This window comes from Elephantulus edwardii, unplaced genomic scaffold (assembly GCF_000299155.1).
Source record: "Elephantulus edwardii isolate Elephantulus edwardi_28Jun2011 unplaced genomic scaffold, EleEdw1.0 scaffold00100, whole genome shotgun sequence".
Classification (NCBI taxonomy): Eukaryota; Metazoa; Chordata; class Mammalia; order Macroscelidea; family Macroscelididae; genus Elephantulus; species Elephantulus edwardii.
The window spans coordinates 1,408,640-1,433,442 of NW_006399850.1; the positions used below are offsets into that span (position 1 = coordinate 1,408,640).

Genomic DNA, 24,803 nt, shown 5'->3' on the forward strand with positions numbered 1-24,803 from the left:
AGGCCATGGTCTTAGCAATCACTTATTATGCATCAGAGAGTTGGGTAATGACTAGGGAGGATAGAAGGAGAATTGACGCCTTTGAGCTGTGGTGTTGGAGAAGAGTATTGAATGGACCATGGACTGCCAAGAAAACAAACAGATTCATCCTGGAGAGGGTTAAAGCAGGCTACTCCTTGGAGGCAAAGATTCTGGGGCTTCATCTGACATACTTTGGACATGCTGTAAGGAGAGACAGGTCTTTAGAGAGGGACATCATGCTGGACAGAGTAGAGGGACAGCGCAGGAGGGGAAGAGCCTCTATGAGGTGGATTGATTCAGTGACTGAGGTAATTGGGATGGGTGTGTCAGAGGCAATGCGATTGGCACAGAATAGAGCAGGGTTTAGGGCTGTTGTACATAGGGTCACTACGAGTCGTAAATGACTCAACGGCACATAACAACAACAACAATATAACCAAATGAGTATATTACTTCAAATCTACCATTATTTACATCTGACTTACGTAAGGGTAAATAGTAAAATGTTTGAAAAACATTTTGGAGACTATTTTTTTAACATTGCTTTTTGTGTACTCAATCATGTACTTCGAACTCTCCTTACTTCTCCAACTGGCCCTTCTCAGTTGGTTTTCCTGAAATGTCTGCCTATGCTTACTGTAATTTCTAACTCTGCTAATTCTTATTCTATAAAGCTTGCAATCTCATATATTTCGATAGATTTAAGATTATTTATGCTGACAATAAAAGAATTTTATCTCCAGCCTCGAAGTTCATGCATAACATTACTTTATAGGCATTCTCCACCTGAATGTTAATTCATTCCTAATATACAGCACAATGAAAGTAGAAACTAATATTATCTAAACTAATGTAACTTCTGCTCTTTACTTCTGTATTACTTTCCTTAAGAGTGAATTGTGAATTTTCACTGTTTGGCCTTTGTTTAGAAAATCATGAATTCTTATAGATAATACTATTTTAATCATTCCAACTTATTTTATTTTAGTTAACTTTTACACTTTGTCAGGTGATCTTCCACAAATGTGTTATTTCATTGTACTTTAAAACCCTCTGAGAAAAACAAGCCAAACAACAACCACCCTTTGAGGCACTCCAAAAATTCAATGACCCTAGCATGACATACAAAGCTCCTTCTTATTTCTGAATGATCATTTTCTCCCTACTCTCAATCTTATACTTTACACGTCCTAAAATGTGGAACTAGTTAATGTTTTTTCCTAAAACATAGCCTGTTCTTATGCATCTCCATGATTTTATACAGATCACCCTCTCCACTTTAAGAAATTCTAACCGTTTAAAAGGAAGTTTTCCCCAATTAAGTCTCAATTTTCCTTAATAGTTAATTACTTTCTCCATTACTCTACCTTGCATCCTTTTTAAAAACAGGTATGCAAATAATCTGTGATTTTAAATGGTTGTTGTTCAAAACGGCTTCTCTATACATTAACTTATAGAGCCTAGTGGCAAGAAATCACACTGCAATTCCAAAGGTGCAATCTAGAAGGCACATGGTTCAAAATCTACCAGCTGCTCCACAGGCTAGGCAATCTCCTCTCACGTGATTAAATGCCTCTAAAAACCTGTCGGAGGGTCAGCTATACATTGGGTCAGACTTGGGTACACAACAAAAACATACATGTTAATTGGAGGGAATATGCGAATAAGGTGTATTTAGTCTATCCACAAGGTGCTTGGCTAGGCTTGCCATTAAATTGAATGGATCCATCAGCAGAATTGGAGTCTCACCAGTAGCCAAGGAGAAGCATGCTTGCAGTGGGCACTACAGTCACTACAGGACAGTCACTATAGGACCATACAGTCTGGTGTCAGCTAGACTTATAGAAGTAGCCATGGCCAAGTAGAGACCTGACATAAGGAAGAGTTGATCTTGGGACTATTACCCTCCAACACAAACAGAGCTAGGATCCTTTGCCTACATTTATTGCATGGGGGGATGGGGGAAGCCATAATTGATAGGCCTGAGTATTTTGTGACACTGGCCTAGAAGTACATTTTTAATGTCCCACTTTGTAAAGTTGGTAAAAATCAGATATAGACATCCTCAAGTGGTCCTTGCTATTTTTACACAATTATGTACATTGTGATTTATAAATTTATTCATATATACTGTTTCATCCAGTGCACTATTATTTATATAATTACTATTGATCTGTGTCTTTATTAACCCGTATCTTCAAGTCCCCTTTCCTATTCCTTTACCTCTTCCATGTGCCCACTAACTTCTGCTATCCTAGTGATATCCATAACTCCCCCTTTCCACTTTTCTCTCCCCTTGTAAAAATTTATACATTTCTTGCTCAATTATCCTACTATTTTCACAACAGTGGTCTTATGCACTATTTGGGTTAGGTGTTGGTTGTTTATTTTTTCTTTTAAAAATAAGTACCTATCATTTTGCCCTAGATGTCCCTCTAATCTTTTTTCCTTCAGCTGAAAACCAATGCACATTTTATGCTTAATGTTTACTTGATTTGGTGAGCAAAAACTTGATAGTAAAGATTTCTGATACTGAAGACTAGGATTTTGTAAGATAAAGATGATCTGGGAGAATGACTTAAGTAGTTATCAAGATAGCGCTCAAAATCTGAGTTTGAAAAGCCTAGGTATTAAAACGAGGAGCTAAGAATGGAGTGTATACTGCTTATTTTTTTAATAAATGAAGAATTTATGAGGAGCTAGGTAATCCTACCAAATTGGTTTTAAATTGAATACAAAAAAGAAGAAGAAAAAATTCTGAGTTAAACCTGTAAATCAGTGATACAGAAGACAAAAGGAATAACATGGTAAAAACAAAAGTGTGAAAGTAACGTAGTAGCAGAAAAAACAACTGAGATTACATGCAGAAACTTAATTACAGCTTTAGAGTTCAGTTATGTGTCGTCGAGTCACTTGTGACTCATAGCGACCCTATGTATAACTGCTCTGAACCCTGCTCTATCATGTTGTTTTTGTTGATTGATGTCAAGTCGAGGTCGACTCTATGAACAAAAGACCTAATGCCTTTCCATAGCTATCTTTCTTTCTCCAAGTTCATAGAGTTTCCAGAGGCATGTGGTTTAGGAAGTGCATGCCAATCCTACTTCCCAATCTGGGAAGCTCTATCATGAGCCAGCCTTATGTCTCGGACACACCTATCCCTATTACCCCAAGTCACTGAGTCAATCCATCTCTAGGGTTTTCCTCTCTTGCACTAACCTTCCTCTCTCCCAATATTATGTCCCTTTCCAGGGTTTGGTCCCTTCTTGCAACACACCCAAAATATGTCAGATGAAGCTTCAGAATCCTTGCCTCCCAAGAGCAGGTTGGTTTCACCCTCTCTGGAACAAACCTCTTTGTTCTCCTAGCAGTCCATGGTATATTCAATACTCCAGCACCATAGCTCACAGGTATCAATTCTCCTACCATCCCCAGTCATTGTCCAACTTCCTGATGCATAGCAAGTAATTGCAAAGACCAGAGCCTAGGTCAGGCACACCTTAGTCTCCAGACTGATATCACTGCTCTTCAGTACTATGGAGAGTGGTCCCTGACAGCAGATTTTCCTAGCACAATTCATGTTTTGATTTTCTGGTTTCTGGTTCCAAGAGTGTTGATTGTGGAGCCAAACAAACTAAAGCTGTTAACAATCTCAATCTCTTCACCATCTATCATGATGCTGCCTATCAGCCCAGTATAAGAATCTTAGTTTTCTTGATGTTGAGCTTCAATCCACATTTAAGACTTCAGTCTTTGACCTGCTGTAGCAAAAGCCTCAGTCCCTTCTTAGATAAACAAAAAATAAAATCTATGCTATTTTACCACAGTATGATTAAGAGGTATGACATCTGAATATTCAAGGAATAAAATTCAAGATTAGGAAGTGACAATGCAATGAAAAAAACCAAATCATCTTCTGATGAACATAGAAAAATCTATTACAGTATGGTCTGATAAAACTTCATATAGTGACAGACATGTCTATAATTAGACTGTCCAATATCATAATCACAACTCCTATTAAGCAGATGAAATCTATCTAACGTAGAAAATGAAATATTTAATTTCATGACTTTAAAGTCACATGAAACTGCTACCATATTGCTCAGCATGGATGTAAGTTTTCTGTAACATGTTAGTCCCTAGTTTGAAATATAATTTAAAAAATCAACAGATACATAAGATTTAAAAAAGGTAAGTGGAACACTTTCAACGGAAAATAATTTAACAGAAACAGAATGGAATCAGATTTGTATTTAGTAGTTATTAGACATAAAATATAAAACAAATCCCGAGATGGATGATGAAAGGAGAGATATGAAAACTGGAAAAAGATTTAAAGTAGGAATACTATATTTGAAAAGTACACAATATCTGAGTAATTCAAGGACCCGCAGAATCCATCTACAGTGATATCTGACACCTTTAGAATTTTTCTGTAGTCAGAGGGAATAGCTTTCCTAACTGACACACTTCTGTGTATTCTATAAACTATTCTTACTCAAAGTCTTTACCATTTATCAATAACAGTACACAAAATATGGCTGCCTTGAGAGTTTGTGAATTCTGTAGAAGTAAAATCATCATGTATAAGTGGGCAAAATGTTTTAAAATCCAAATTTTACAAGATTTTATCAAATAGTCATAAACAATTTGAAATTTGAACCAAAATACAACTTAGTTACACACAAATACTGGTAATACATGTTTAGCACTATTTAAAAGGAAAGCAAAGAAAAAGAATTCAGACAAACAAAAATATATGGCTAGTCAGTCAGAATTCAAGGGAGCTTATAGGACATGGTGAATGATCCAATAACAATTTCAAGGCTGTATAAAGATTCTTCCATGGAGCAACTTATAGGTTCAATCTGCCAAACATGAGGTTAGCAACTGAGAGTTTAGCCAGTGGGCCACTGGGCTATTTTACAATATAATACTTTTAAAAAATAAGATTAATTGACATTTACCATGTAAATATATATACTTTTAATGTTTTAAAATATAAAATTGTATTTTTAACAACTTAAACATCAAATAAAATTTAAAGTACCCTCTTGTCCATTTCATAAGATGAAGCTTCAGTACTTGGCAAAAGATGGGTGATGGTGGCTATTAGGATCTGTAGAGGAGAAAAACAATGACAACTCAAAATATGATAAATTAATAGCACATCCAAACCCTTAAATTGTTAAGTGCAAAAGTGATTCAGAAACGATATTTTCAAATTTTTTCTAATGAGCAGTTATATCAACACTTGTTTAAAGTAATTTTCAAATGGTAAGCAAGCTTTCAAGAATATTAAACTATCAATCATTTATAATACTCACATATAGAACTAAAATCTTTGTCAACTATAGATTTCTAAATTCTATTTATGGGAAATAATATTTAAAAACACTAAAAAGATACATATTCATGAACAGTGAAATCAGAAGATGTAGAAAAACAAAGAAGGTATATAAAAATGTTTTACAATCTCATGGCCTAAGAAAGCTGTGCATGTCTTCATGTCTAGTACAGATAATAAGAAATAACTTTTTTAAAAGATTTATAAAATAAATCTTTTTATTCACATATAGCTTTAACATTTACTTTGGAAATGATATCATTCAAATTTTTATGTGCATGTTCAAAGTGTCAAGAGATAAATTTGTTGAATCTGTTGTTGTTGGGTGCCATCAAGTCAAGCATAACTCACAGGAACTGTATGCATAATATATCTGAACTCTGCCTTGGGTTATCCTCATCATCTCTGACACACTTGAGCCCATTTCTGCCATCACTGTATTAATGCTCATTGGTAAGGGCGTTCTTCTTTTTCATTAATCCTCTATCCTTCCTATGATAATATCTTTTTCTAAGGGATAGCCTCTCTCAGCAACATGCCCAAAGTATGTGAGGCTAAGCTTAACTATCCTTGTTTCCAAGGGGCACTGTGGCCACTCTTTCCCAATATCTGTCTGTTCTTTCTGACATTTCACGGGCTATTCAGTGCTTTCCCCAACACCACAACTCAGTGGCCTCAATTCTTCCATTATCCTAATGCATTGTCCAGTTCTCAGATGCACAGTAAATAACTGAAAAGCTCATGGCATAAGTCAGGTGCAACTAGGTCTTCAAATGGAAATCATTGTTCTTTAGGACTTTGGAGAGGTTCCTGACAGCAGATCTCAATGCAATATGTTTCCTGATTGCTAATACCAAAGATGTTGACTTGAGAACGCAGAAAGTTTCAATATTTTCTCCATCCATTATGATGTTGCTTCTCAGTTCGGTGGTGAGAATTTTTGTCTTCATGATGTTGAGATGCAATCTATACTAAAGGCTTTAATTTTTCATCTTTTGCAGCAAGACTTTCAAGTCCTCTTCATATTTAGGAAACAAGGCTGTATGATCTGCATAACAAAAGTTGTTGATGAGTCTTCCTCCTATCTTGATACCACATTCTTCTTCATAAAGTCCAGCTTCTCAAATGATTTGTTCAGGATACAGATTGAATAGGCATGGAGAAAGGATACAACCATGATGCACAACCTTCCTGATTTTAGACCAGGCAGTGTTCCCTTGCTCCTGTTGTTTGCACAACAGCTTCTTGGTCTAAGTACAGGTTTCACACAGGAAAACTTAAGTATTTTGGTATTCCCATTATTCTCAATGTTAGCCACTGTTATGATACACATAGCTAAATATGTATGCATAATTTAAAAAAGCACCAAAAAATTCATTCTTCTGGTATTCTCTGCTTTTAGCCACATCCATCTAACATCAGCAATGGTATCACTGGTACCATGGCCTTTACTAAACCCAGCTTGAACTTCTGAAAGTTCTCTGACAATGTGCTGCTTGTGGCTGTTTTTGGATACTCTTCAGCAATATTCTGTTTACACCTCACCTGATACTGTTAAATAATTTGTACATTATGTTGGATCACTCTTCTTGGGAACTGGAAAAAATATGGATCTCTTCCAGTTAATTGGCCATTCAGCTGTCCTTCAAATTTCCTGGCATAGAATGTTAAGTACATCTAGGGCTGCAAAAATTATTTGAAATATGTCAACTGGTATTCCAACAACTCCTGGGGTCTCGTTTTTAGCCAGTGCCTTTAATGCAGCTTAAACTTTTTCATTACAATTGGCTCTTATTTATTTTACTTTACCAAAAACTTTAAAGTTGGGTTTTCATTCATTCTTTGCCACACATTTCCCCACCTCTCTATTACTGGTCCTTATTCATGTGGTACTTCCTGAAATTTTTCAGTGTCAACCAATTCTTTTTTGGTATAAAGGTTCTGTGTATTCATTCCAATTTTTTTTTAACTTTAAACATAAGAATTATTTGGAGACATTAAAAAAAATCCACAACCCAAAGGAAGAGGATTGTATATTTTAAGATTTACCTCCCAGTTATTAAGTCTACAGATTACAAATCATCCACAGAATTTTTTTAATAAATTTTATATGTAGTCAGGAACTGGACATTATCAAAATCAATCCCTGTTTTGATTTAGCAGAGGAGGGAAATGGGATGAACAGCTCTTTTGGATACAACTATCTGCAAGGAAAGCAAATAAGAATAAGGAACCCTGTCTTCTCATTATCTATAGCAAACTAAAAACTAAAACCACACACACAAAAAAGCAAAACACCAAACACCAAAAAAAACCCCAATACCAAACACCAAAATAAAAAAAACCCAAAACAGAACACAACACAAAAAAACAATAAAAAACCAAATTAACAAAATAAACCTCCCTTTCCAAATTGGATTTCTTTTTAAAAGACTTCCTCCTAGTTACTAGCCAAACAGTACCAATTACTTAAAATTCACTTGATAACAGCTTTCATGCTCTGCTGTAGCAAAAAACCTTAAAGAGCCAGTCAGAACGTACCCGAAAAGTGACAGAAGGATTTGCAAACAAGAAACCAAAGTTCATTTCTTTGCAGGTACCAGAGGAAGGATACCATCAACCAAGCTGAGCCATACAAAGGTGTACATAAAAGCAGACATGTTAAACTACACTACTGTGAGAAAAACCAGGACCTGATTAAATTCTCTCCATAATTTATTCACCAGGGAAGCTTAAACAAAACATTCCAAAAGAACACACATACACACAATTGATCTAGAACCCATTATAAATCAAAAGATTAATGTGCAATTAAAAGTGGAGAAGAATAAGGTTTTTTTTTAAAGAAAAAATTCAAGGTTATTAAGACTCCCAATTTAACTGTATCTGTTTTTCTAATTTAACTGTACTTATGTGTTTTTTGTTTTTTTCTTTTTCACAGGGTCTATTTTTATAACCTGGGTTTTTTAGGACAAACTTTTAAAAGTAAATATGAATGAAACCACAAGATAAATGGGCAGAACAATGATGTAGAAAAAGGAGCTTGCTGGGGAACCTTGGTGCGAAAGGCCGAACACTTCACATTGCCAGCAGGATTGTGAGGTGACTGGTCCTCCACCATCACATCAGGGCTTCATCTTGCTCAGTCTGAGATCTCGCTCAGTTTCAAACTGCCCGTGATCCACTACGTTTAGGAAAGCTTTCCGTTCAATGTACCCTTCTTTCCCTCGATTATGGATGGCCAGCGCCTCCCCACTTCCTTCTTCCTCCTTGAAATGCTCCCAATCTAATTTGGATTTCTCAAGGGTGCTCATTTTCTGCTTCTTGGTTCCGATTTTCCCCAGGATGTTGCTCATGCCACTTGGTCACTTTAACCCTGAGCCTCCAGGGAGCAAGGGGAGAGCTGAAGGGCATTCACCTGTTTCTCTTTTTCATTTTGCTTGAAAAAGGATTTGGCTTCTTTAGATGTAGCATCCACTTCCTTAGTCACCCTGACTTCTTCACCAGCAAAATCAAACACCTGGGTGATCCTGACCTTTTTGGCTTCTGGAGGCCTTATCAGATCCTCAAGTTTCACCAACTTACTTGAACTTGTTTCTGCAGCTTCCTCTTTTCTCTTAACTCATGTACTTGCAGCAGGCATTTGATTTTGGTCCAACATCACTGAGAAAACTGGCCCAGAGTTCGTCCTCCTGCTTTTTTCTTGCATCTTCTGACTCACTGCCCTTTTCCTGCTCTGCAGACCCATCTTCTGCCTCACTGCTGGTACCTATGTGTTTTATTAACTATGCAAAGGCATTTGACTATTTAGATCATAATAAATTATGGCTAACATTGGAATGAGCATCCCAGAAGACTTAATTATGCTAGTGGAAAATATGTACATAGACCAAGACACTTCTATCCTGACTGAGCAAGGAACACTATATGCAAAGGAAGGGTCTGAGTCAAGGTTGTTCCCTTTCTCTGTTATCTATTTAAATGCTCAACAAATAATTCACAAAGCCCGACTCTGTGAAGAAGATTGTGGTATCAGGATCAGAGGAGACTCAGCAACAATCTGTCTAATGAAGAAGACACAATTTTGCTTGCTGAAAGTGAGGAGGATAGGAAACTGTTGCTGCAGAAGATCAAAGACTACAGCCTTGAATATGGGCTACAACTCAACAGGGAGGAAAAAAAGTTCTTCTCCATGGACCAACAGTAAAAAGTATGATAGATGGAGAAAGGATTGAAAATCTCCATGGTATCTATATCTTTGTGCTTGGATCAACAATCAACATCTTTAGTACAAGCGGTAAAGAGATCAGGAGATGTATTACATTTGGTTAGTCCATAATCAAGGGCCTCTCCAAAATGGTGAAGAACGATGATGTCAGTTTAGAGACTAAGATGGGCCTGATTTAGGCCATGATCACAATCTTAATCATCTGCCATACACCAGATCTGGACAATGAATAAGGATGAGAGAAGAATAATTGATACCTCTTAGTTATGGTGCTGTATATTCAGAATACTGAATACCTCATGGACCACCAGAAGAACAAACAGGTAAGTCTTGGGAAAAACATAACCAGAGTGTTCCTTGGAGGCAAAGATGGTAAAGCTTCAACTTTCTTTTCTGGATTGTAGCTAGGTGAAGCTATTCTTTGCAAAAGAACATCATGCCTAGAAAGATGGAGGGTCAGCGAAGGAGAGGAGGCCTGCCGCCAACAAGATGAACTGACATAGTGACTTGAATCAATGGGTCTCTAGTGTGTCAGATATGAAGATGACACAAGATAGGGTGGGTTCATATTAGCTGTTCATTGGGTCACTATGAGTCATACTTGAATCAACAGCACTTAACAACAACAACTCTTAACTATTTTACATGGAATTTAGAAAGAACATAAGGAGCTCTGCTGGCTTCGTGCTTTACTGTTTCACTGTTATCCAAAAGATCAGTAATTGAATCCACCAGGAGTTCTGCAGGAGAAAGATGGGCAGTCTTCTGTAAGACACAGGCATAGAAACCCAACAAAGGGTTGCCATAAGTCAGGATCCACTTGACATCAGTGAGTGTTTTGTCTGATTGTTGGGAATTTTGTTTCTTTAGGAAGACCATACAAAGTTATCTGTTTGAAAAGATTTTTAGACAAGAATTTTATAAAAATATTTTCTGGAAATGGTCAATCACAACTCACTGGCATTAAGTATGATGAGGCTGGCACAGGATAGGGCAGGTTCAGGGTGGCTGTTTACAAGGCTGCTATAAGCCACACTTGATTTGACAGCACCTAACAACAATAATAATCTAGGCCTTCTTAAACAACAATAATAATCTAGGCCTTCTTAAACAACAATAATAATCTAGGCCTTCTTAATTGCTTACTATACATTGGAAAGCTGGACAATGACTAAAAATGACAGAAGAAAAATCGATGCCTTTGAGTTGTGATGCTGGTGAAGAGTACTGAACATGGCATGGACTTCCAAGAGAAGAAATATGTCTGTCCCAGAGAGGGTAACACCAGGCTGCTACATGGAGGCCAAGATTTTGAAACTCTTGTCTCACATACTTTGAGAATGTTGTCAGAAGGCATCAGTCCTTGGAAAAGGATATCATGTTTGGAAGGAAAGAGGGTAAGCGCAGGGCAGGAAGACCCTGGATGAGATGGACTGACACAGTGGCTGCTGCAATGGAGATAGGTGTGTCAGAGATAACAAGACTGGTTCAGAATAAGGAAGGATTCGAAACTATCATTCTCATAGAGGACCTGATGACATTTAACAACAACATCATCCTTTTTCTGGGTAAAGAAGAAGCAGTAAGACTGGTAGGTAGTAGTAACAGTCAAGAGATCAGTGTAAAGGCTTCATTTGCTTCTAGCTAACAGGGAGTATTTACGCGCTTTATCATCTAACCTTCTTCATAGGCATCAAAAGCAGTAAACACTAACCTCTCTATCACACACACACACACACACACACACACACACACAAAAAGAGCCAATTTATGTGAGGAAAAGTAGTGATTCCTTTTTTGACAGCTCCCACTGGCTGAGGAAAAAAATGCCCCAAAATTAGGTATGCGACTTAAATATAAGCTATGCTTTGGGGAGGTAATGAATAGAAAGAAGTACGAGGAACACTAAGGCAAGGCAAAATTTTTTAAGCCTTGAGGTTCTGATAGAACCTCAGTAGGTACATTTAAGTAACCTTCCAGGAAGGATAGCATTTAGAAAAGGCAAAGACAAGGCACAGAAAAGACTGGGAATTCTCATGCCCCATACGTGTTCCCTGCTCCAAGGAAAAAACCATTCATGTGTTTATTGGAGGTCAAACCATTTCCCTATTACCTTGTGCAAAAAAAAACCCTCTCAAGGCACCTTGACTTTCCCATTTATTTTGGTTCTAAGCAGTTCTATTCTTCCACAAAAACCTACAGACTCATTCTCTACTAGCCCGCTAAGGGGTAAATATATATGAAGAACACCTGCTAGGTTGGACTCAGGAACTAGAAGACTCCTGGTGATTAAACTACCTCAGAGAATATTAACTTACCTTTCCAAAAGATAAAATATTCATTCAGATAATGTTTCCGAATTCATTTACACCATATAAGAGCATAAGAATTAAAAGGTAAAACCCTCACACTCTTCTTTATATCTGTCCCACTGCCCAACCAGATTTCAGACATTGAATCACTGTCATTACCACTTCTGCTGAATGGAGACTCCCAGGTACTAATCATACAGGCAACTGTATAGTGTCATAAAATAAATGACTTTGCCTTTAAAAAGCTGTAATTTCTTTCTGGACACATTGATGGTCCTCCCATCTTCTTCTGATGCTTTTCTGGATCATTCGTGATTCTGCCAAAAGCATCTCTCAGTGTTTTAACGACAGACTTAAATTTGTTTTTTCAGTCCTCAAATTAAGTTTTGGCAAATTAAAGCTTTAAAGAGTTAAACAGAAATACTCTTCTCAACATACAATAAATTTTGTGAAAGCGGAAAACTTTGTAAGGAATAAATCTGTCAGCAAAGGGAAAAGAAAATATTTCCCATTATTAGATAGTGGCAGAACAGTGAAAAGACAGTATCTTGTCTAAGGCAGAAAACTTGGGCAAGGTGGAAAAATAGGGAAGTTGAATTTTGGTTCTCACACATTTTAGCATATTGAATAAAGGCTTATTCAATAGTAGAATCTAGTATACAAAATGTACCTGCATAATCTGGTATTAAATATAACTTCTATTCCTAAATCTGTAAATAAAGAAACACTCTGAATCTTATTTCTTCAATTAATTGGAGGTAGGAAATAATCACTCTTCATTTGTATCATTTGGAGCTCCTCAACACTATAACATGTAGTCAAGCAATTTGCAAAAATTGCACACTTAAAATTCCTTAGGTTAGTAATGTTGCTGCTGTTGTTGAGTGTCTTCGAGTTGAGCACCACTCATAGTGGCCCTATGAACAAAAGACCTGAAGCCCCTCTACAACTATTGACATTTAGCAAAGTTCATTGAGTTTCCGGAGGCATGTTGTTTAGGAAGTAGGTCACATATTATTGTTGTTGTTAGGTCCCATCAAGTCAAGTTTGACTCATAGAAACCCTATGAACAAAAGATCTGAACCTTATTCTATTCACTCCGTGACACTCAAGAGCCCACTGCAGCAGTCATCAAGCCAATTCACCTGGTTGAGGGTCTTCCTCTCCTTTGCCAACCCTCCACCATTCCCAGCATCATGGCTTTCTCCAAGGAATAGCACCTCCTAGCAACATGCCCAAAGTATGTGAACCAAAGTCTCACTATTCCTGCCTCCAATAAGCACTCCAGCTGCACTCTCTCCAAGACATGTCTGTTTCTTTTCTTGGCCATCCATGGAATGTTCAGTGTTCTTCTCCAACACCACAGCTCAAAGGCATCAATGCTTTTTCTGTCATATATATAAATGGATGAAGAGCTAGCAGAGAGAATTTTAAGGCTTTCGAAGGGCAAAACAACAATGAAAATGCTTGCTTAAAAGAACCATACCTATCAACCAGAAAAATCAATATTAAGGGGTAAAGTTCAAAGGTTTCAAAATGTTTTACATTTTTTAACATTAGATAAACACATGGAAATTTACATGTATGTGCAACACTATACAACATCCCCAGATGACAACAATAATAGATACAGACAAGACTTATTAACATTTATATACCAGTAACAGATAAGTACTTTACATGTATTTTCTTGCTTAGTCTTCAGGGTCATTCTACAAGGTAGATCTCAAATGTACAGGTAAACTTCTAAGGAGTAAGTAATTTGTCAACAGTCACAATGTGGAAGATCTGGATATTAGAATGTCTTAATATTTAATGTAGGGAGCTTGAGTGGTTTAGTGGTAAGGAACTGTCCTGTCAATGTAAAGGTATAAGGTTCAAATCCCCACTTGCTCTACAAGGGAAAGATGTGCAATCTCTTCCTGTGTGATTAACTGCCTCTAAAACCTTCTAGATGGTCAGGTATGGATCAGTTCCAACTCGATGATACAACATCACCACCACAAAAATAATCTTTAAAGCACTGCTTAATAACAACACCACAATATGAACTCAACAGACACGTAAATATTTTCTACATAAAAGCCATATAGAGCATAAAAAGAGATAAAGGAAAGAAAAACATTTGTCTTAGTTCCCTCATTTTAGAAAAAGTGGAGAGAAAGTAATACACTATCTTAAACTTTTAAGAATTAAATGTGATTATAAATGAAAAGATGGTTGGTATAGGTATGGGTATGTGTTAGCTATTTAATAAATATTAAATGTCATCCTACCTGAAAATGCTACAAGAAGATAATGTAGACTATTAAAATTATTTTTAAGTGAGCATATTTAATACCTGAAAGAAGAGATGGTATTACAGGAGCAAGAAGAGAGTCATGAGTACATCTGAGTGACGACAAGCAGAACAACTGCCTAGATTAGATGGTATTTCAAAATTAGTTTGTGACTCTGGAAAGGTAAGTTGAGTCCTGAATTACCCGATAAAACATCTGGGGTTTGCTTTCCAGGCAAATGAAAACCATTTGGAAATTCACTTGCGTGTGTGCACACTCACATACACTTGTAGAGAAGTGATGAAGTAAGAATTATGTTACTTGGAGTAAAGGCTTTGGAATCAAGAAAACCAGTTAGAAAGCTGACTGGAATATCACAAGAAAGAAATTAAGTCAGATGTAAAGAAAACAATGAACGAGAAGAAAGGAAAAAATAAAAATTATCCTATGACTTTTGTTACCTGGAAAGATGACATTTTCCCAATACTTAAGAGAGGAAACAAATAATGGAACTAAATATACATTTATAAAGGCAACAACATGCATTAGCAATCTGCAAGTAGCACTTAATTTTCAATATGATTAGAACAATTTACTATTTTACTTTCTCCAAACAAAAAATAGAGTATCTTAACAAGAATATCGGGAATTGTCATAAACTTTGAAATCTCAATAAACCAGTATGGATAGGTGTTAAGTAAAGCAAAATCTAAATAAAAATTAGTAATTTTATATTTCAGTTTTCATAACTAAAGGTCTCTAATAGGTTGTAACAAAAAATAAACAATCAACTACTTACTTGAATAATTTTCAAAGGAGAATCAGGCTGGTAAATCTGAAGTCTAGGTACATAATGGACCAGCATATGAAGCATGTTACAAGCAACGTGGGCTACAGTTTTATTAGTAAACTGAAATAATAACAAAAATAATTATTATATAAAAACCTCTCTCAACCATTCAACAATACATTAGCTACTGAAAAATTTAAATTTCTTTGTTAAAAGAAATTATAACAATAAACATACAGTTATCCCAAAAGCCCTCTAACTACAATACCTTATAAAATTCATGTAACTTTAATTCCTATGTTTGGACTGTTTTAGTCTCACTTTGCTGCATTTCTGCAACAATTACTAATCTTGTTACCAATCTTTCTCTCACTTCAATCTACAATACACAACTGTTGTTTGTTGTTAGGCACCATTGAGTCCTGTATGACTCACAGCTATCTTATGAACAAAAGATCTGAACCTAGTCCTATCCTGTGCCATCCTCACTCTTCCTGACACATTTTCTTGGCTGTTCATGGAATGTTCAGTGCTCTTCTCTACCACCACAGCTCAAAGGCATCAATTCTTTTTCTGTTATCTGTATTCATTTCCCAGGTCTCTGATGCATAGCTAGTACTCAAAAAGAGCACGGCCTGAATCAGACACACCTTAGTCCTCAAACTAACATCACTACTCCTCAGTAATTTGGAAAGGTTTTTTTCCCATTGCAGATTTTCCCATTGCAATGTGTCTCCTTATTTCCTGGCTGATTGTACCCAGGGTGTTAATTATGGATCCAAGCAAGATGAAGCTTTTGACAGTTTCAATATCCTCTCTATCCATCATGACAGGGCCTACTGGTCCAGTGGTACGAATCTTTGTTTTCTTGATATTGAGATGGATGCAATCCATACTGAAGGCTGCATTCCTTGATCTTCTGCAATAAGTGCTTCATATCCTTATCACTTTCAGAAAGTAAGGTTGTGTCATCTGTATAATGCAGGTTACTGATGAGTCTCCCTCCAATCCTGATGCCGCACTTCATAGCTTCCCAGATAATTTGCTATCCAACGAGGGACAGTGCAGGAGGGGAAGACCCTCTATGAGGTGGATTGATTCAGGGACTGGGGTAATTGGGATGGGTGTGTCAGAGGCAATGCGATTGGCACAGGATAGAGCAGGCTTTAGGGCTGTTGTACATAGGGTCGCTATGAGTCGCAAACGACTCGACAGCACATAACAACAACAACATAATCTACCAAAATATAGTTTTTATTGACATTCTTCACACTTAAAATCTGGTAAATCTCTAATGTCTAATAATAAAATTCAAGTTTTTAAGTTTATAATTTTATTTTTCAAATATCTTTAATTAAGCCTGACTCAAATGCCTCCTGTTTTCAAACCCTCCCTAATCCAAGTCAAAGTGATGTTTTTTTTCTCTACACTCAGCAGTTGATAAGCAAACAGAGCTGGCACAACAGAGCCTTTTACCTAATCTTTCTCAGTTATTAATACCCTGAAGTTATTGTTAGGTGTTATGAGTTGACTACAACTCATAGTGATGCTATCTACAATAGATAAAAATGCTATCCTATCTTGCACCATACTCCCAATCTCTGCCATCAACAATATCTCCTGTTGAGCGTCTTTGTCTATTTTGCTGAATCCTTATACTATCCTCAGTATGATATGTTTTTCCAAGACCTGGTATGTCCTCATGATACACCCAAATATATAAGATGTAGTTTCACCAGCCTTGCCTGTAAGGAATGTCCTTGATGAGCTTCTTCCAAAACAGATTTGTTTGTCTTTTGGGCAGTGTATGGGATATACAATATTCTTTGCCAAGATCATAGTTCACAGGCATCAATCCTTCTTTGGTTTTTCTCATTCATGGTCCAATTTCAGATGCATGTGTGTGAACTTGGCAGAGGTATACCTTAACCTTTAAACTGGTATCTTTGTTCTTTATAAAAAAGTCCTTGACAACCTATTTGCCCAATGCAATAAATCTTGACTTCATGAATGTTGATATCCTAGGTATAGATCCAAGTAAAACGAAATCACTGAAAACATCAATTTTTTTCTTTTTCTATCAAGAGTACTGAATGTATGGTACTTAAGTACATGGACTGGTTAAGAGAAGAAACAGATTTGTCTTAGAATGGCAACACTTCATCTTTCATACTTGGACATGTATTTTCATATTTGGACATACTTTTCTGGGCATGTTTTCATATTTGGACATGTAGCAAGGTGAGGCTATCCCTTGACAAGTGACATCATGCTTGGAAAGATGAAGAGTTAGCAAAGGAGAGGAAGACTCCAACCGAAATAGATGGTGACTTCTGCAATGGACTCTAGTGTGTTAAAGATGATGAAGATAGGGCAGAGTTCAGGTCAGCTGTTCATTGAGTCGGTATAAGTGGAACTCGACTTGGTGACACCTAACAACAACAATCATGATACCGTCTATTGCTGGTTCAGCTGTGAGGATTTTGGTTTTCTTGATGCTGAGAAGTAATCTTCAGTAAGTGCTTCAAGTTTTCTTCACTTTCTCCAAGTAAGATTGTGTCATATATAAATAATGTAAGTTGTTTATGAGTTTTCCTTCATTGCTGATGCCATATTCTTTTTCATACAATCCAGATTCTCAAATTATTTGCTCAGTATACAGACTGAAAAGTTATGGAGAAAAGCAACATCCCAGATCCAATCTTCCCTGATATTATACCATGCAGCAACCCTTTGTTCTGCTCATATGGGTTTAATGGTCTGTGTTCAGGTTTTATATGAGTACAACTTAGTGTTCCAGAATTCCCATTCTTCTATATGTTATTCATTATTTATTATGATCCATACAAGTGAATGCCTTTACAAAGTCAATAAAACAGAAGTAAACATCATTATGGTAATCTGTTTTCAGCCAAGATCTATCTCACATCAGTAATCACATCACTCATTCCATGTTTCTGAATCTAGTTTGAATTTCTGGCAGTTTCACAGCTATACTAATCCAGCCATTTTTAAGTAATCTGATGATTTTATTTGCGTATGGTATTAATAATACTCTCTAACAATTTCCTCCCTTAGTTGGAACAAAGTTGGTGTTTTAGGGTTGGTTTTGGGGGTTTTTTAAATAATGAGTACAAATAACGGTTATCTTCCAGTCAATTGGCCAGATAGCTGTCTTCCAAACTTCTTGGCAATGTTAATGAGCATATCCAGAGCTAAATCTCTTTGTTAAAATACCTCAATTGGTACTTTATCAATTCCTGGGCTTTCTTTTAAACTTTGGCAGTGCCTTCAGCACAGCTTAGATATCTTCCTTCAGCAATGCTGGTTCTTAATCAGTAATATAGGCTACTTCCTGAAATGGATCAGTGCAGTCAATTTTCTTTTGTACAGTGACACTGTGTATCCTTTCCATATTCTTTCTATGCTTCTTGCATCATTCAGCATTTTGCCCATGGACTCTTTCAGTATTGCAACTCGGGGTTTGAGTTTATTCTTATTTTTTCAATTAGAGAAATGCTGTGTTCTTTCCTTTTCATTTTCTAATTCTAGCTCATTCTTTTATTTCATTATTTGATATGTCTCCTCAAGTTACTCTTTGAAACTTTCTGTTCAGTGGTCTTCATCATTTCTTCCCTTCACTTTGGCTTTATCTCTTTGTTGAAGAGCAAGTTTCAGAATCTTCTGACATCTATTTTGAGCTTTTATTTCTTTCCTGTATTTCTATGATCTTTTGCTTTATATGTCAATGAAGTCATCAGTGTTCAATGCACCAAATATTCTTGAAATAATTTTTAAATTCTAGGAGAATGAATTAAAAGTTGTATTTTAACTCTCAAAGACTTGTTTTAGTTTTCATCAATTTCAATTTGAACTCACATATGCGTGACACAGTCTGATCTAGAATTGGCCCCTTGACCTTGTTATGACTACTGATTTTTAAAACTCCTGTTAAAAGCTGATACAAAAAGTCTACATATGTTTTAAAATATAACTAGAATCCTTTTGAAAACCACTCAAATATATTCTAGAATAAAAGCAAGTAAGTATAAACTAAAGATAAAACACGTCATTAGACTTAAATCCTAAATTCAAGTGTAGGAAAAAAAGACAATAACAACAAAAAAACCAAACCAAACAAAACCCAAAAAAGTTAACTAAAATAGTAAATGTTTTATGATATAAGGACTTCAGATGTAATTAACACTAAAAGATGACTTAAAAATAAAAGCACTGATGTAATCTATACTTTTATTGTTCAATCACAATCAGTTTCTGATTTTGTTTTCCTTTTTTACCTTTAAGGAGACACAAATTACATTCAGAGCTTCCTTAATTTGTGGATGATGAGATTCATGGACTAGTTCTTCACAAATCCAGATACCTAAACTGCAAAGTGCTACACATCTGGAAAAATCAAGTCAATAAAGACATAAATAAAAGTAACTAAATAAAAGTAACACCACAACCTAAACACCTACAATCAAATGACACAGAATGAATATGCACTATTTCCATGAATTAATGAATTTGCTATTCTACACAGGCGATCAAGGGAAAAAATGTGGAAAGCATATCTCCAAAAACTGAAAACTGATTTTCTATTTTAATTTACCACACATATCATAGCCTACTAAAACATATAGGCTCTTTCTAAGAAATTAATATCAAAAGTAGATGCTACTAACTGAAGGTACATGTAACCTGCTTTCAAAGAGGAAGACAAGCACCATGTGGGGCATTTACTCTATGGCCCTATGAATCAACAGGTTAAACAGTTTAAACCCATTAGTAGTTACACTTCCCATAAAGATCTGCAACCTCAGAAACAGAACTGGAAGAAGGTCACTATAAGAACAAATAACAAGAGCAGTGCGTTTCATTCTTTTTTAGTTTCCAAAGAGGAAAGAGTATAATTTTACTGACAGAGGAATTTCAGTAAAAACATGAAGGTGCTAAACTAAGCATAAAAAAATTAAATCTCATAGAACTAGTCTACAATCTTTTAAAGTTAACTGGGAATATAAAATGGTGGTTTATATACTGGATAAGGAAATTTCAAAATAAATCAAATCTACAGATTCTTTTTTTTTTACAGATTGTTTCTTAATGTCTGTCAAACTTTATTTCCCTAGTAGCATACTTTAGCTAAGTTTTAGCTAGAAGACAGTTATTAATGATAAGCCTAAATATTCACTTTATTAATATGTTTAAGATTTGGCTTCTGTCATGCAGGCAACCACATTACCTGTGGGGCTAAGTTCTAAGAGCCCCAGTGGATGCTTGAAACCACAGATAGCAATGAGCCCTGAGTTTCATGAATATACATATACATACATAAACATCTGGTGATCTAGTGGATAAGGAGCTCTGCTGCTAACCCAAATGAACTATTTACTCAGTAAGAGCAAGAGAGGCAATCTTCTCTTTTGTGATTTACAGCCTCTAAAAACCTACTGCATGGTTAGCAATAAGTCAGTTCCAACTTGACAGCACATTAACAACAATCATGCACACATACACACAAAAGGTACCCAAGTACCCAAGGCAGGTAGCATTAGCCCATAGCATGCTAGCAAGGCAAGGTACGCTGTTTATCCAATTGTGTTTCCAGGCTGTGGCTAATGGATGAAGAGTAAAGCAGGTCCAAGGTAGAGTCGAACAGCTTATGAATGCATCAAGAATTACACAACAGCAGGCAATTTCCCTGTTTCTTAGACTATAATTACCACAGTAACCAAAATCCATGGAAAGTGAAACTATGGATAAGAGACAACTGCTGTAATGGCTTTCTGTAAGTATGAAAAGATTCAACTGAATTTAGAAATATTTTCTTCCTGAACATAAGGGATGAGAAAAAATGAGATTGCTCATTTTGGGATTTTTAATGAATATTAAACTGTTTCTTCCAAAACTAATATAAACATCTACACAGTAAAATTTCATGTTGAACAGGAAAGGTCTCTAATTGCAAAATAACAAGAAGCTGTATTGTGAAGCAAAAAGCTTGCCAGATTCAGCTAACTTAGCCGACTCATAAAAAAAGTTGTTTTTTGTTTTAATAAAGAGCAAAATTAGTTCCCCCCACCTCATCCTACTGTGTGAGGCTTCCTATGTTCTCCAAGATGTCAAAATAATCTATTCTCAGTATGTCTCAATATACTGCTAATGATCAATGTTTCAGGGATGAATTAAACTTTAAAGACCTCAATAGCTCCTGAAAAGCACAGGATAACAATGTGAGTCAATACTCAGGTTCAACTTGGGAGATTTTTACTATCCTTTCTATAACAAAAGCTCATATATTCATGATTCCAAGTACTACCGAGAGGCAGCTATGTTTTAGATTTCCACATTTTTTCACTTGAGGAGCAATGCTGTGCAGTGTTTTGTTTTTTTTAAAGGCAGAAGATATAGAATCTGAAACCCTAGGTTGAAATGTTGCCATTTATTAATTATTCATGCAATAAGGTTCTGAAGACACACAGGATTATAATCATGACTCTGCTACTTATGGATTAGCAGTTACTCTTATGTACCACTGAGTCAGGACTGATCCGTCACTGGCCCTCCGCTGGATTTTCAGAGGCAGTAAATCACAGGGGAGGAGACTGGTGGATCTATGTGGAGCAACTGGTGGACTCAAACCATGTACTATTGTACTGGCAATGTAATTCCTTAGTACCAAGCCACCAGAGCTCCCCTTACTTCTAGATGATAAGTTATTAAACTCTCTGGGCTTTAGTTTCCTATAGGTAAAAAGTAAGATAGCAATATTATCTATTTGACAGTATTATTACAATGATCAAATAAAATAACTGTGTCATGAAATAAATAAGAAAATCTTTTTTCATGGGAGCATGGAAGGAGAGAGGAAAATACACAGATGAATGAAAAAGCTAGTAAAAAAAAAAAAAAAAGAAAAAAAAAAGCTAGTATATCTCACTTGACCAAACAGTTCATTTTATACTATTATAACTAATAGAAATGTTTTAAAACTTAGAATTAGGATCCAAATAGTCAAAGTGATAAGCCATATCTTTATGATTCTTTTTTGTTATGTGTGCCAACATGTAGGAACTGACTCATAGCTGACCGTCCAGCAGGTTTTTAGAGGTAGCAAACTGCAGGGTAAGAGATGGCCTATCTTTCTGCTATAGAGCAGCTGGTAGTTTTGAACTTCCTGCCTTTGTGTTGGCAGCACAGTTTCTTGACACTAGGTTACCAGATTAAAAGTAATAAAAATGAGTAATTAGAAAAGAGAACGTTTTGTAGAGATATAACAGAATTACTGTGATTTTACACAAATAGCATTTGCCAGCTACCTTAGTTTGTAAACCATTTTCACCTGTTCTGAAGTATTTTTGTAACTGCATTAAGCAGATGGTGGAAAAAGGTTGACTGTTATGTTCATAAACAGTTTCTTTATGAAAGAATTAAATTAGTGACAACTTGGAGAAGGAAAGGATCATAATGTGCTAACAGAAATCTGGACATAGGAATCTCAACTTTTTCGGTAAAGTTTACTAAAACAGAGAAAATGCCACTTTTTAAATATCTGAAGACACTACAAAAAGAATATATTCTAAAATCTCATTTATTCAATTCTTCTAAAAAATATCCTGGTCAAATGTTTATTAAGTTTTTAAAACCAATTTCCATAATAGAAGTATTTTATTTTAACAAATCTTCACTAAGTATGTACTGCTGTATTTTAAGTTAAGAGTGACAAATTTAATCTGAAGAAAAAGCACAACATACCTGAAAAACCCCCCAAAACTCATCATATTAGATATAGCTAGAGGGTAAAGTTAGTGTAAAAAAAAAAAAAGGAGCAGAATTTTATTTTTTTTTATGAAGCAAAAAAATTTTATCCAAGTAACAGTAAAAGAAAAAGATAGTTAATCATTAAAATAGTTTAAGTTTATAAATCAGAATAACTTTTCTGTGATTAAAATAATCTAGACTGCTAAAACAAGTAAGTCAAGTTTTAAACTAATATTTCAAACACAAAATAAGCAATTCAGGTTTAAGAATACATGGCTTACCGGGCAGGGCCAGATGGCTCATCCCTTGCTGAGCTTAATACAGTTTTTATTATAAGTTCCTAAGAAATGGATAAAAAAAAGAAGAAATAAATAAGAACACATTCATTCTTCAAGTATTAATTAAGTAGCCATTACAACCCAGAGAAAATTAAGACAGGCAGTCTCTGTTCTCAAATATTTTAATGATGAATATTATTAATAAAAAGCTCTTTTCTTGATTAGCATAATTGTAAAGGTCCACCATACGAGAGCTCTGAAGGCTAAACAGTAAGGAATTGCATTGCCAATACAAAGGTACAAGGTTCAAATCCAAAAGCTGTTCTGCAAGAGAAAGCTGGGAAATCTCCTGAGTAATTTATTGTCTCTGCAAACTCCCTATAATGTCAGCTATGGGTTAGTTTCAACTTGATGGTACATAACAACAAGGGCTCTTAAAACAGAAAAGAATTAAAGCTACAGTGATCTTTTTAAAAAATTCATGGACAGAAAAAATGTCAGGCAGGGAGTGTTGCCACCATACCCAATCCCTGGAGCAGGGAGGTCCCTAACCAAAATAAGTCCTCCCATCTGCTGTGGGACCACAGAGGACACCAGGAAAAAAACAAGGTGCCCTATCTGCCTGTGGAGCAGTGTGTCTTGATGTTAACCTCACTTATTACTGCTGTTTACTGATCGTGGATTTTCACTGTGTGATATCCTTTACATTCCCCTCTCCCAACATTTTTTATAGTAAAGCCCATGACTGTGAGTAAATGGAAATAATGTAAAGTCTGTGGGATCATTTGGTATGCATTTCAGATCCAGTATATTAGAAAAAGTAGGCACAGTAGTATCCTTAAGTATTGCCACCCATGGTTCGAACTTGTTTTTCAGATCCTTCAGCTTAAGAAATGCAGAGCGAGTTCGGCCCTTTTGATTTTCTGACTCCAGCTCTCTGCACATATCATTATAGTATCTTGTTTTATAGTCCCGGGCTGCCTTTTGAAATTTTCTGTTCAACTCTTTGATTTCTTGGTTTCTTCCTTTAGCTTTGGCTTCTCGGCGCTCTAAAGCAATATTCAGAGTCTCATCTGACATCCATCTTGGTCTTTTCTTCTTTTTCAGCCTTTGTAACGATCTTTTGCATTCTTCATGGAAAATTTTCTTGATATCCTCCCAGAGCTCATCTGGTCTATGCTCACTGGTGCTCAAGGTCTCAAACCTGTTTCTGAGATGGTTTTGAAATTCTAGTGGGACAGACTTAAGGTCAAATTTTGGTTCCCATGGACTTGATTTAATCTTCCTCAACTTCAGTTTGAACTTGCATATGAGTAGTTGGTGGTCTGTGCCACAATCAGCACCTGGCCTGGTTTTCACTGCTGATATTGAGCTTCTCCACCGAGTCTTTCCACAAATATAATCTATTTGATTCCTATGCATACCATCAGGTGAGATCCATGTGTATAGCCTGTGTTTATGTTTCTTATAAAAGGTATTTGCAATGAATAAATCATTGAATGTGCAGAACTCTGTCATTCTATCTCCAGCCTCATTTCTCTCACCGAGCCCATATTTTCCAGCTACTCAACCTTCTTCTCTGTTCCAAACTTTTGTGTTCCAGTTGCCCATTATTATCAATGCATCTTGATTGCATGTTTGATCAACTTCTGACTGCAAAAGTTGGTAGAAATCTTCTATTTCCTCCTCTTTGGCTCTAGTTGTTGGTGTATATATTTGAATGATAGTGGTATTCACTGGACTTCCTTGTATGTGTATGGATATTATCCTATCGCTCA

The 24,803-nt window shown here is 36.0% G+C and overlaps 1 protein-coding gene across 5 annotated transcripts in view; it reads right to left on the minus strand.

The window, feature by feature from the left end:
* Window positions 1-24,803, minus strand: part of RALGAPA1 (Ral GTPase activating protein, alpha subunit 1 (catalytic)) — a 391,173-nt gene that overhangs the window by 166,628 nt on the left and 199,742 nt on the right. For all 5 annotated transcript variants that reach the window (XM_006891556.1, XM_006891558.1, XM_006891557.1 and 2 more), the window contains 4 exons: window positions 23,029-23,087; window positions 19,279-19,387; window positions 14,990-15,100; window positions 5,075-5,143 (listed from right to left, as the gene is read on the minus strand). In XM_006891556.1, coding sequence (XP_006891618.1) covers window positions 5,075-5,143; window positions 14,990-15,100; window positions 19,279-19,387; window positions 23,029-23,087 — 348 coding nt within the window. The remainder of the gene's footprint in view (window positions 1-5,074; window positions 5,144-14,989; window positions 15,101-19,278; window positions 19,388-23,028; window positions 23,088-24,803) is intronic.